Source organism: Ceratosolen solmsi, unplaced genomic scaffold (genome assembly GCF_000503995.2).
Source record: "Ceratosolen solmsi marchali unplaced genomic scaffold, CerSol_1.0 scaffold6, whole genome shotgun sequence".
Lineage (NCBI taxonomy): Eukaryota > Metazoa > Arthropoda > Insecta > Hymenoptera > Agaonidae > Ceratosolen > Ceratosolen solmsi.
In genome coordinates this window covers 8,592,848-8,607,447 of record NW_011948414.1, presented here as the reverse complement: position 1 = coordinate 8,607,447, position 14,600 = coordinate 8,592,848, and the positions used below count along the sequence as shown (strand labels likewise).

General features: G+C 29.0%; 1 protein-coding gene across 1 annotated transcript in view; it reads left to right on the top strand.

Moving 5' to 3' along the window:
- The first annotated feature begins 1,611 nt into the window (after positions 1–1,611).
- Positions 1,612–14,600, top strand: part of LOC105367962 (protein apterous-like) — a 50,655-nt gene continuing 37,666 nt past the window's right edge. Inside the window, exon 1 of the mRNA XM_011506837.1 lies at positions 1,612–2,732. Coding sequence (XP_011505139.1) covers positions 2,685–2,732 — 48 coding nt within the window. The 5' untranslated portion in view covers positions 1,612–2,684. The remainder of the gene's footprint in view (positions 2,733–14,600) is intronic.

Here is a 14,600-nt window from a genome sequence, read left to right as displayed (position 1 = left end):
ATTAAAGACGCCAAACATATTTTATAGATTAAAATAAAAAAATTCTACCTAATATCAAAAGTTCTTACGAATATCCATAGGAAATAAATTATTGACTAGAAATCCATAATATTGAAAGTAATTTTTAGAAATTCGCAATTTCTTATTTTTAATTCGTAAATTTTAATATATATATATATATATATATATATATATATATAATATATATTATAAATATATATATAATTTTATATAAAATGTTTAAACTTTTCAATTTTTAATTTTCAAATTTTAAAACGAAAATAATCTTATCTTCTTTTTTATTATTACACTTATAATAAATGAATAGATTTTAATAGAAAATGTTAAAATTTTCTATATAGTTACTCGTAAATTCATAAAATATTGGGATCTGCAATCTAGAAATAATTAAATATTAAATTAAAAATATTGTATCGTGTGTGCATTGTTTATAAATTACGCAAAATTTATCATTGTGTATAGTCAAATAAATTTATTTTCTATAGGAATTTATAATCTGAGTAATTAAAATTTTCGTCACTGATTATTCAATCAATTTTCTTTATTTAATAATAACTGATTTACTTATCTATATTTTGATGTATTTATGATTAATAATCTAAATGTCATTTATATAATCATAATATTAATATTATTTTTAATAACGTCTTCTAAAACGACTATTTATTTTTTTTGAATGTTCTATTATTAAAATTAACAATTAGTATGACAATATTGTCCATGAATAAAACTAATCGAATGAATCATTTTTTCGGAAGAAATTTTTTTATCCCTTGAACAAAAGGTGAATTGTAGTGGACGAGAGTTGTTCATCAAACCTTCGTCAACTCACTATCATAGACGATATTTCCAGTCTCGATATTTTTAGGAAAACAGTAAATGCATACGCATATCATAATATAATTTTATTTTACTGTACTGTACAATAAAAACGTTTAGTCATCTAAATTTGTTCTTTTTCCCCACGAATTTTAACTTTTTGTTTTCACCTCATTATTCAATAAATACGCTCTTTCGTATCTGCGGTTCGTTCGTTTTTCCTAAAGTTTGATTTCTTCCCATCGCTTCCTCGCCCTTCCGCCCACGTCAAATCACTCGTACTCTTTCATTCACCCCACCCCAGAGCTTTTCCGTACCCTTACTCCCTCGCTGGCTCTCGCACACTTACAACACCCATGTCTGCAAATGCCAACACAAGCACGTGCAAAAACTGCCAGCCACAGGCAGCAGTTGAAAGTTAAAAGCGCCCCTGCGAGAGGGCTGGGCATTTCATCCGCGATGAGGGCGGGGCGTACATCGAATTCTCGCCGAGAGGTGGGGGAAGGTAAGGGGCTGGCCTACGATCGCAGTGGCGTTCCGCCCCCACTCTCTTGGCCGCTGCATGTAGCGCTTATCCTTTCTCGCTACCTCTCTCTCACTCACTCTCTCTCTCTCTCTCTCTCACTCTCTCGCTGTCTCTCGCTGTCTCTCTTTCTCACGCATCAGCAGCGGACCCGGTTTGTGATGCGGTTGAGGGGCCGCGTGGTGGCGCTGGCGTCAGCAAAGACTCGTCCGTCCCGGTTGTCCGGGCCTCACAACGCCTCGCGGTTCCATCCGGGCTCGTGCTACGTACCGGTCCAGCACGACGCTAACAACTGACACAGACTTCGGCAACCCTCGTTTCTCTAATTGAAAGGGGGGATCCATCGAGGCTTATCAGTGTGTACATTTCATTGTGTACATATATGCAAACGCACATGTGCATATAGTTTCGTATCCCCTGGTTATTAATTTGGCTGCATCTACATCTGTGTGATTGTGCTGCGTGCTTATGTCAAAAAGTTGAGGTTGAGAAGGTGTTGTTATTTGTTATTTATGTTTGTGTCATCGGCAGTCATTGCTGTATCACTACGCCGGTGATAAATAGTCAAGGATTGAAGAGATGATAGTAATAAATAACAGCGGAGATCTCAATACGATAATAAACTGACGAGTATGAAAATACAAAAAGGCTGATTTTGGTGTCTCGATACGTTGCTCGTTGTTCTGAAGTGAAATCGGGATGAAGATTAACGATGCCATCGAGATGTCCTCCTAGTTATGTTCATCAAACCGGTACGCAGTGATGCGACTCACGAATCGAAGTTTTCTCTAACTTCTTAACTTTTTTATCATATCAATGTTTATATCAATGTGCGTAGTTTAGACGAGGAAGGTAGGATCATTGTACAAGTGCAATGAGCGCATACGAATGTGTCATTAGCAAGAAAAGTTGTTTGGAAAATGTAGCCGTCGTAACAGAATATATTTCGACGAAATTATAATAAGGCAAAAGTAGTGCAGCAACGTAAACGCCTATCAAATGCTTATTTCGCAATACAAATTCGCAATATTACCATAAGTTCGATAGGCGAACAGAAAGAAAGAGAGACATGAGAAGTGACAGTGCCTGTGATCTAAAGGGAAGATTGTGAGGGACCAAAGAAAAGTGCAAGAGGCCGTAAAGGACGACGCGACGTCTCCCGGCTTCTTTCCTGGCGTCCGTCAAAAATTCAACCGCCACCCTTGCAGGTGCCGCTGGTGGTGCCGTCGCCGGCGGCGCTACACCGGGCGCATCGTCGTCCACGTCCACGTCGTCCAGTAATAACCTCGGCGGTAATCAGCACGCGCAAGCAGCCACCCTGATGGGAGTTTATGAGGAACGTGCCCCTCCTACCACCGGCATGCACTGGGTGAGTTTTTTATTTAACCAATAATTAATGTTTAATAAATGGCAAATGGATAATGCAAGACTTATGCCACTTATGCATTGATGAGAAGGAAGAAATATTCGTAAGGTCAACTTCTATGTTCTATGTGATAGCGTTATTTTATTTATTATACATTATTATATTTTTAATTAAGATTGAAAGATTAATTATTATTCTTTAACGAATAACTATGCTCTTTGAATCGGTCTGATTTGGCCGACAAATTACATAATAATACTCAATAGAAGTAAAAATACTTAAGTAATATCTATTTAAAAGATTATTTATAATAAATGCGAAATTAATTACGTATTATCTATGTGGGTATATATAATGTTGAATAATAGATACGAACTTATATAAATAAGGATCACAAGTGAAAAAAATGATATTATAACATAAATAAAATGAATACCTTGAACTTTTTCTATTTTGTAAATTCGATTATAGATGGTAGAACGTCGTTAGCGTTGAATAAACTAAATCTCCATAAAATTTTATAGTTTACCATAAAGTAATTTTCATTCATTATAAAAACTTTATTATTTAATTGATGCGGAAGTATGATTATTAATTGTATAAAATTTTACTGTCATCGATTTTGATAAGCACGATATTTAAGTACAAAAGCAGGTAATATATAAAATAATATATAAGCCCATTTTACAGTGTTTATCATAATGTATATGTATATATGTGTGTGTGTGTGTGTGTGTGTGTGTGTGTGTGTGTGCACGTGTGTGCGCGTGCGTGTGTGTGTGGGTGCGTGTGTGTGCGCGTGCGCACATAATTAAATGTATTATTCTGTGTATACATATGTATGCGTATGTGTCATATGTGTATGCGCGTGCGTGCGTGCATCCATATAAATAATTAAATTTTTGATTGGTAAATGTTAAATTATTTAATACATATATAAAATTGTTGTTTATATCATATAATTTTCTCTATATTAATCCTTAACGATAATTACCACCTGATATTTAAATAAAACAATTTTATACATATATACACATAATTTTTATATGAGTAATTTATACATTTTGTTTTATTTTGATACTATAATGATATTTACACTGAATTGAATATAATTATACTATTACATTTTATTGAAATTCTTTAGAATTTAGATATTTCATGCTTTTGTAAAATTTTAATTATTTTATAGTTTCATATTTGATCTTTGATATTTCATTTTTAATATTTTATATTTTATATTTCGCATTTTAAATTTTATAATTTCTTTAAATTTAAATTTTTATGATTTCATAAACAGGTATAAAAATATTATTAATGATTAGATATTTACATAATGTATATTCATAAAATATTTGTATGCACATCAATTGAATTTATATAAATTAATTTGCATGTTATATCAATTATAGATCATAGAGATTCAGTAACACAATTAATATATCTATTTTTTATCGATAGCCGAAGCATTAATTGAATAAATAAAGAAGTTGCAATTATGATAATATATTATTTATCTCGATTTATAAAGGGACAAGGGCTAATATTTCTCGGTTTAATATGTAATTTTGAAAAAGTATTCTCATTTCGAGAAATACAATTTAGAAATTTATAAAAAATACAATATTATAAATATGAATATAAGATATAGTATTTCATATAATAGATACGATTGTCAAAAAGATTATAATTTTCACTTAAAGTTTATATTTATGAATTTTTATTACAATTTATGTTTTTTTAATCTCCCTTTTTTGAAGATGAAGAATATCAGGAAAAATTGATCATTAGTAATATATAAAAATCAAAATTAATATTTGATATTAATTCCATGATATACTGTTAAATATTCATTTCTAATTATTTGAAAGTAAATTGAGACATAGTTCACTTTATAATACGCATTATGTCAGTATAAAATTTGATCGATGATTTTGTTATCACTATGTAATGAAGTGAAAATAAAGTATCGCAAAAATAATACATCTATAAATATATTTCATATCATTAAGGTATTTATTCTATGTACATGTAACAAAAGTCATTCGAGAAATTACTGGGTAGTTATAAATAATTACAACTCAATCGAGAATAGGATCGCTATATCTATGCAAATTTTCATCATAATTTAGTTTATTTAAAGTTGAGTAAAACGATAAAAGGGAATAACCATTAAGCATTCGATGTATATTAATGTCGCTCAATTTATCGCTGCAGCTATTTCTCGCAGAGGAGAGATAGAATCTTGAGTTAGCAGGTGCAGCAGCTGCCCATTGCTGCATGTGCACGCATAAAAGTCCTCACATGTATACATGTTCACGAACGAATGCCGTGAAATTCATAAAAATATTGAAATATATGCAAGTTTTTCATAGCAATAGAGATAAAAATGATGGCTATAGGAGTATATTTCCTGCAGACGACCCGTGGATCTGTTTTGCTACCTGCATTGTCACTAAAAGTGCATATTTATTTTAAACATGTGATTTTAAGAATCAATACCAGAAATACTTGAAATTAAATACATTTTGATATTTGAATTGTATTATTGTTAATGTAAAAACGTAGAAACTAAATATTAAATTTAACGATGGTTTATTATTACAAGTAAAATTTAAATTTATTATCAAGACTGTTTAATAATTTGATGATTTCAATTTTTTAAAATGCCTAACAGATTTATAATAAAATATGTAATTATTCAATTCCAATACAATGAAGTTCTCGTGTAAACAATCACATAAATACAAAAAAAGAAACAACAACAACAACAAAAAAAACCAAAGGAAAGCATTATAACGAATTGAAAAAAAACTTTCTGACATTTTTAAAAATACATTTTCTCATATTTATTTACTACGGTATTACAATAATTTTATTTGTACATTAGAATATCTTGAGTATAATATTATTTAGATATGATTAATATAATGATAAATATTTATATTTAACGGTTCAATCATGATAGCCAATTGTAATGTAACATCCAGACATTTCTCATAAGTTTTTTTATAAAAATGATTCTAATGTTTTGTGAAATATATTTGCAATCAATCATTATTACAACCAAACTGTCAGAAAAATAATTCCTTCTGTAATAAACAACTCGGCCACGTATCTCGTTTGTGCCACGCCGGTCAATTTGGCGTCGATTAGTCGCTCTCTCCATCCTCTCTGTCCTATTCTATCCTCCTTCTCTTTTTTGTACTCATAAAGTACAGGGTAGTCGAAGCACGCGCGCTCCTTGAACTCGCGCGTGGATAAGAGATTATGATATCGAAAGAGTGGATAAAATAAGAAAAAGTAGAATGTAAAAAAAGAAAGAACCAAAAGCAATAAGCAGATGAAGGGAATTTAGTTATAGTCGGTAATATTTTTATTATTTTGTTATATGAATATACGCGTTATAAATAACAACATGGAAATAGGAAAAGAAAGATAAGAAGACATAAAAAGTCAGAAAGATAGACATAGAAACAGGTATAATGAAATTACTCGATGAAATATCTTTCATCATGCGGAAATAAATCAACTATTTTATACTATCATTTATTTTTTAAATAAAATCATATGTGCACAGGTTAAAAGTAAAAAATTTATAATTATGATAATGCTTAATCCATTAAGTAATATTTTTCCCGAGAAATATATATATAATGAAAGATATAATATGATATTAAATAGAAATTACTTCACTACGTATTTCAAATAATAATAGCCTATTCCCGATTTCAGAAAATAAAATAAAATTCAAATAATATTTCATTTTTATCACTAAATATGTTATTTATGAAAATTAATGTCATATTTTCAATAAAGCATGATATTCCAATGCATTGTCCAATACTTCAAAGCATAAAGTGAAATAAAAATTTTCCTTTCATGATTTCAATTAAAATTGATATCAGAGCAAAAATATAACTAAATGATTTTCGTCACTTTAAAATGATTAATAAACGTTGTTGTTATTGTTATGTTATTATATTTTCCACATATAGTAATTGCATACAATATTTTTACCCAATTTACTACATGAAATAATTATACTCAAGCAGATGTTAAAATTCCTTTTTTTAAGTAATTATAAAATAAAAAAATTTATAAACTCTCTTGTGTTCCTTTATTAATTCAAAGAATATATTAAATGTTAATTCGATTTAGTCTTAGTTAGCATTTAAGCCAATATAACGGCAATATTAGCAGGAATTCACTCATGTCTTTATAATACGTTTCACTCTTTCAATCTTTCAAACCATAAAATGCTTTATGTTAATTACACATACTTATTCGAACATGTATAATATCCTTGATGCGGAAAATATTTGTAACAATGAGATTTTCCAATATCATTTTTGAAAGACATTAAAAGTTAGAACGGTAAAATACTAAATTAATATTTTATATAACATGTTTTATTTGGTTTTTAGCCATAAACATACAAGATCATTTATTCATAAGTTGTTTTTTTTTATTTTTTTATTGTACTTACGGACGCCATTAATCTTCGTCTAAGTCTTTAAAGTATTATAGAAGAAAGACTTCACTAAAACTTTAACGTTTCATTTAAAGAGTAACTAGTCCTTAAAAACTAATCGTCAAAGATGTTGGCTTAGATGCTCTAATGTCCTACACTCCAAATTTTCATTTTTCATATAAGTACTCGGGGCTTTTTGAAGGAGTGCTCAGCCTCAGAAGTGCCCATTTGGAGAAACTCGTCGAACGCCAAGCACCTCGTCATCCTGAGAAAAACCGCGCTCGAGGAGCTTGCAATAGTAAAAGTAAATGTAAAAAGACGGAGACAACGAGGAGGGAAAAGGAGAGCGAAAGGGAGCGATTATTCCGAGTTCGGCAAGAGAAATAAGGGGCATCTCTTGTCACGTGGCGCGTCTGCCGGCGATAGCGTCCATACAGCCGCGGGTGATTTATTGGTGCAGCCAGCTCGAGATATCCGTCGCGGGACCGTCAGACGACGCCGACGTCGCGACCCCGCAGCCGTTCTGTGAATACTCTCGCGAGAATTTCTTCTTCGGACTTGTTTTTCAGCCCGCCTTTAGCAACTTCTTTTTTATTACCTTTTCTTTTTACACAGCTTTTACTTTTTACTATCATAGCTTATGTCGATCTATTACAACAAACTGCAGTCTTTTTACGATGATGCCCAAGGCAATATATGGTGAATGCAAATATTCTTTCCATTATTTGTACTAATCTTTATTAATTAGAATATAATAAACTTTGATATACTTGGTGTATATGACTATTCTCAGGGCTTATCGTTTCTTCGTATAATCAATTTAAGAAATTCTTTGTCATATTTCACAAAATTCTTATTAAGCAAAAAATAATAATTAAATTTTAATACTTATAGATTCAAATTAAATTATAAAATATTTATTTTAAACGAAAAATCTAGTCTATCATTTTATTATTTAGCTGAATAAATGTAAATATTATGCATATTGTAATCATTTTACGTTGACTTTTAGAGATGTAAGTGAAATATTATTTGACAGATCATTAATAGAATTATGATAATTTAACGAACATTATAAGAATAAAAGTTTTTAGATCATATATATTTGCATATTATATATAAAATTAATAAAATTTGTTTTATTTTTCGTATTTTTTTTTTTTTTTTTTTTTGAAATCAATAATAGAGATACCGATAGCGATGAAGTTTACTGGTAAATAAATATTCATTGAATTGAATTAAAAGTTTTATAATAATTAAAAATAACATTTAATATTCGGAAAAGGATAATCTATTGAATTTTAATAACATCAAATTATTTCTAGTATTTTGTATTTTAACAAGAGCAGATATATATATATATATATATATTTATATTTAAATATATTTAATCCGAAAAATAATATTTACAAACATTTAGACATTCGAGTGAAACAACATCGATTATTACAAACATTTATAAGCAATATTTTAGTGTGTGTATTAAATAAATAAAATAAAAATGAATGAGATATAAAAATTTTTATTTTTAATAAGTATATTTATCATCATAGATTCTCATATGAGAATAAATTTACATACTAAATAACGATAAAAATGCATATTAACATATTTAAATATTAAATATTAAATATTAATTATTATTTTATTCCATTAAAATCATACGTTAATAAGAAAGCGTAATAAGGAATTGTGTATAAAAAAAAAGTAAACAGAAAAAGAAAGAGACTTATTCAGTGAGCAATCAACTATTAAGTGCTTTATAAACTACAAAATCGTGAACGATAATCCTTAATATTATTAAATATAAATCCTTTGCATTAGATTTCAGATATAAAATTTCCATAGTCAAAAATTATGCTATCAATTATAGTTTTATTGCTAATTTTCACAAGATTAAGAAAAGGACAAGAGAGAGAGAGAGAGAGAGAGAGAGAGAGAGAGAGAGAAATAGAAATAAACTGACAAAGGAAAGGGCAAAAGATGAGCTGTATTATGCTAATTATAATCAAATAATTGTCATTGCATGAGCATTAACAATAACAACATTTCTTTTTCATAATTGAAATGAATCGACGTTTTTACAATATGTTATCTAAAATTACATATATCAATAGAGTTTTATACAATATTTGCAATATAAAAATTTGTATGAATTATTCTGTATATAATATTTATAATTTTAAATTAATTATTATCATAGTTGTTGATAGAAAGTGTCATGACATTTATATGGAAAAAAACAATTTATTCTTCTGTTTACAAATATATTAAATATAATATATGTAATATAGTATATATTTCAAGTAGTTTTAAATTAGTTGATACTTCAGTTCCATGTAATGATTATATTGGCAAATAATAATAAATTAGATAATTTATTATTAATTATATCTAAAATTTATAAGCATAATAGGTTTGGAATATAAAAATATAGAAATAACATATACATACGTGTTTGTTATAATTTTATGTAAATCATTGTATATTCTCAATAATAATGAGATAGATAATTATTTTGGTAATAATTAATATTAAAAATAAAAATCTTACGAAATATGATAAAATGATAAACAATAAGCCATCATTTGTTATATTCTTAACTGTCATATATTGTATAATAGTATGCTTTAAATTATTATTAATTTAAACGTAATTTTATTTTATCGTTAAATATTTACCTTATCTGACTACTCAAATACTACTCGATTTTACGCTCGCCTAAAGTCTTTTTACATTCACAAATGAAAAACAATTATTGCAATTATATTTTTGGAAGCAATTTCAATTCTTACCTTAATTTTCACCTTATATTTTATTAATATTAATTAGATAGATTGGTATGTTTTCTAAATATTAAGAAATACTGGATTACGATTGTAATTATTTTGTTAGCAATCATCTATAGCTGCAAAATAAATTAATTACTATCCTTTTTATACAGTTAAGGTCCAAAAATGTATATACCGAATCACTATGATCGAATTTGGCAAAAGCTACCCGAATTCCAAGCCTAGCAATTCAAATTTTGTAGTATATAATAAGATTGTACTAATCGCGGCAAACCCAGCTAATTGAATGAATATTACCTGCTTGAGTAAGTGACGTACGCAAACGTGTGTAAGTAATGCCCTGTGATATCAACGAGCCGCACGGCACGAAACCTAACTCACGCACTAGATTCGTGTAAGCCTAACACCTTCTTTCTCGGGCGACGTGTGAATATCCCATACCATGCCTCGAAATTCCCTTAGATTTCGTCCTATTTGAGTTCAACTTTTATGAATTATGACTCTATTATATGCTAAATTCTTTCACAGCATCTCATTGCACTCCTTTGTATAGGAGACTATATTCTTCGCTGTTTTCATGCAAATAGTATTTTTAGTGCTTCCCCATTGATGAATAATCGTGTAGAAAGAATTTCTAGTTATTATAACTTATATTCAAAGCAAGTAAAAAAATAAAGCGTCTATTGCATTACTTTAACTACTTTATGGGTTTTCCAATTTATCAATTGAAAATCTGTTCGTCTGAAATTCTCTCGTCTTATCTAAATAAAAATTAAAAAAAAAAACAATTTTATTTAATAATATGCCTGGACAAACTTATATAATTAGTCTATCTATTACAGTGGTACTATTTCTTCTCGGTAAAATTGTGACAAGTATACATAGAAATTTCTCAATTTTCTATATCAGAAAGTAGTGCATCCATTTTTTTTCTTTTTTTTTTTTTTGTGTGTGTTTATTGAGAATCATTGGCTCTTAACGATCCAGTTTCTTATATCGTATTAAAACCAAAAATTCCTATCATCAAGTCGTTAAAACAATGCGACAAAGGCAAACAGGATACTACGGAATGCCAAATATAAAACGTTTTTGACGCAAAAGAGTCGATAGAAAAGAAACGAGGAGCACACGCGACTGCAATCCGGTAATGCAATTAGAGTAAAATGCGTCAAGTCGCGTCCATTTGGTTCACTGGAAATTCACAGCTTGGCTCGTTACTACTTTTCGCTATCCGCACCGCCGACAAAAAAAAAAAAAAGCAAGCGGAGTAATAAAATATATCCAGTTGAAGTTAAGGATTAGCTGGATCGCCATTGCGCAGGAGAGAAAAAGAAACAAGTCTGATCAGGACATTCGATGAAAATTCATTGTAAAATATCTATAGGAAATCAAGAAACTTGAAAATTAGAATTAAAAAGTAGGTTACGCGCGCGCACTTGTTCCTGCAATTTATAAATATTTGTTGTTCACTTTAACATTAATCATTAAATAATAGTGCCCGATTCTCGTTCCTTATACTAATTAGTTATGATTATTCCAAACTAATTAAAATTCTACAATGAAAATGTATTTAGATATAAATTTTGCACGCTTAAAATCTCGATTTATTACAAGCAAACTGAACCAACAATTCTATTATTAAAAAAACTCTTAAAAATAAAAAATGAGACAGATATTGTTGAATAATAATTAATGGCTACAATAATGTACAACTAATAAATTACAATTACAATACTTTTAAATTTTCACTAAATTTACATATCCATTTGTTGCTTAACTATAGCCCCATTTTCCACGTATAAGTTATACTTTATTATATTCTTTAACCCGTAAACCGGTAAATCCCATAAATTTTTCAACATGATGACGAGGAAGGAAAGGTTTTAACGATTGTACGTTGTGCATTCGAAGAATTCAAAATGTTCAATCATACACGCTTTGGACCCCGATTAGTCCTGCAGAAATAGTCCAGTCGCGCGGTCCGGCAATGTAATTTACGATTTTTTTTTATAAATCATTTATAAATTCACAATGTGTGGACAGAGGGACTGATCAAGACAGTGAAAGGCCGACGAGGGAATCGAAATGCAGTTCGCAATGATGGGCGATTATTATATGCGCTCATCTGCCGCCGCTGCAAAAAGGCAAAAGAAAGAGGCCGACGCTGCGCTCTTCGCCTTTGCTCTGGCGCCTCCTTTCGTCCTGACTCATAAAGGTGCTCGCACACTCCCCGGCGAGACTTAAATGATGCATATTCGCATCGTGAATTTTTTGAGTTAAAGGGAGTTGGAGTTGGATGCGATAACGTAAAGAATATACGTATGTTCAATGCGTATGTGATGTTGAGAAAGCATAAAACTTATGTGAGCTGTAATTTAAAGATTAATAGAATAGGTTTCGGACAAGCATAATTAGTTTCAACTTTTTTTGATACTTAAAGTAATTCAAGCATTAGCGTATTTAAAGAATGATTTATTCGTTGTAATAATGGAATATTTACTTTGCAAATTATATGGTACTGGCTGGTGCACGAAAATTAAACAAGAAAAAAAGAAAATAACACCGCGGTGCAGAAAATTGAAATATTTTTTAAAATGTCTGATATATTTTTTTCATAGTTCTTTGCATTTTCGTACTTTACTTTAATAAAACAATTCATACAGTAATTAATAATTATAAGAATTGTGAGCTACAATAGCTCACAAGATTTGATTAAAATTATTCCTGGAAGTTATTTACGCGCGCACACGCACACACACACGCACACACATATATATATATATATAAAGTATTTGTATTAGAAAATAATTATATTTCTGTTAATATCATTAGAGAGATATTGAATGAAATAATTTTACAAAAAAATATAAGGAATAATTCTTGCTAAGTGGCCTTCAAATTGCCGTTATTATTAAAATTTTTACTTCTTTGAGTTTCGACTCCTGACATCTTCTCATAATAAGGACGACGAAAGAAATATAATAGAAAAAATTGTACGATAAAAATACAAATACATTTTTTATTATTATAAATTTTATTATCAAAAGTTTATTAATAAATTCAAAAAAATGTATACATCTAATAAAATAGCAAATTCGTATCTTACAATTTCTTTTGCTATTGACCTTACATTTAGTATGTAATTTCTTTCAGTCCATTTTGATTCCACGACATTCCACGTATGATAATATATATATATATATATATATATATATATATATATATATATATATATATAATACAGTTGAAATAATGATAAATTTATAAATATTAATTGTTACTGATCTTTTATATGTACTATATATAAAATGAAATAGATGTCAAATTATTTCATTTGTATTAATATTTTAATTAAATCATTACTCCAGTTAAAACATACAAATTAAATATTTCAATTATTCATATTTTCATTATTATCAAATGCTAAAGTATAACTAATTAAGTTATTAACTAATATTATTCTTAGACTTGAAATTATTATAAAACACAAAGTTTATTAAATAAGCAAGTAAAACTCTATTTGTGTATTACATTTCATGTAGAACACAATTATAACAAATAATATCATTTAAATATTAGTTGATGAACTTTATAAATCCGATATTAAGATAATTTTTCTTAATTTTAACATTGTATACTAAAATGAGATAAAATTTAATAAAAAAATTAAAAATAATAACAACAAGCATTAACAATTGCTGTGTTTAATAATAAAAAAAAAGTTTACATTGAAAAATTCACTGAATAATTCGTTTTAAATAGTAGCCTAATGTCAACTTATTAAGAAAATATTTAATTTATAATCATTAGAAAGTATGATGTCAAATGAAAACGATGATAGTCATTAAAACTTGTTTATTTGTAATTGTACAATTTTTATCGTGGTGATTGCCCATAATAACCCAATTTTATCATTTTGAAGTAGTATAAAAAAATTTAATATCATAACAAATTAATATTTAAGTCACGCAAATTAGTCTATTATATTGAAAATCTCTCAATCTGTACATATCATGAAAGAATGAAAAGTACACTACGTGATGCTCTGGAATTGAAGGTACTCATTAAACATTGGAAACAGAAGAGCAAGGCAGACATACATATATTTACGCGCGTGCGTGTACTTGCGTTTGTTTGACTGTCATAAGCGGTCTTTATATAAAGTGTCTTTATACGTATCTATGCATGTGTGAGCTATACGTATATGTAATAAGAGAGATCACGCGAGAGAGAGAGAGAGAGAGAGAGAGAGAGAGAGGAGCAATTAGGTACGGTTGAGTAAATTGCGTAAGTGCGGTTGAAAAGTACGCAGACTGCGAGCGGGAGCCTTTAATTATGGCTCGCGCGAGAGAGGTGTTTGCCGATATTATAACACAGACACGAGCTGTGGTATGAAATATGAATGTCGAAGAAGAAAAATAAGAAGATTCATAAAAAGAAAGAGAGAAAGAATATGTGAGACCGTATAAACGACCGCAACAAGAAAAACAGAACAGAATAGAGAGACTACATAATGGCCAACGAGGCTCCTTGTTCCCACCAAAAGTAAATCGTCCTCTTTGCTCTTTTCTAGCTTTTTTTCCCCCATTTCTCTATCCTTCACTCTTT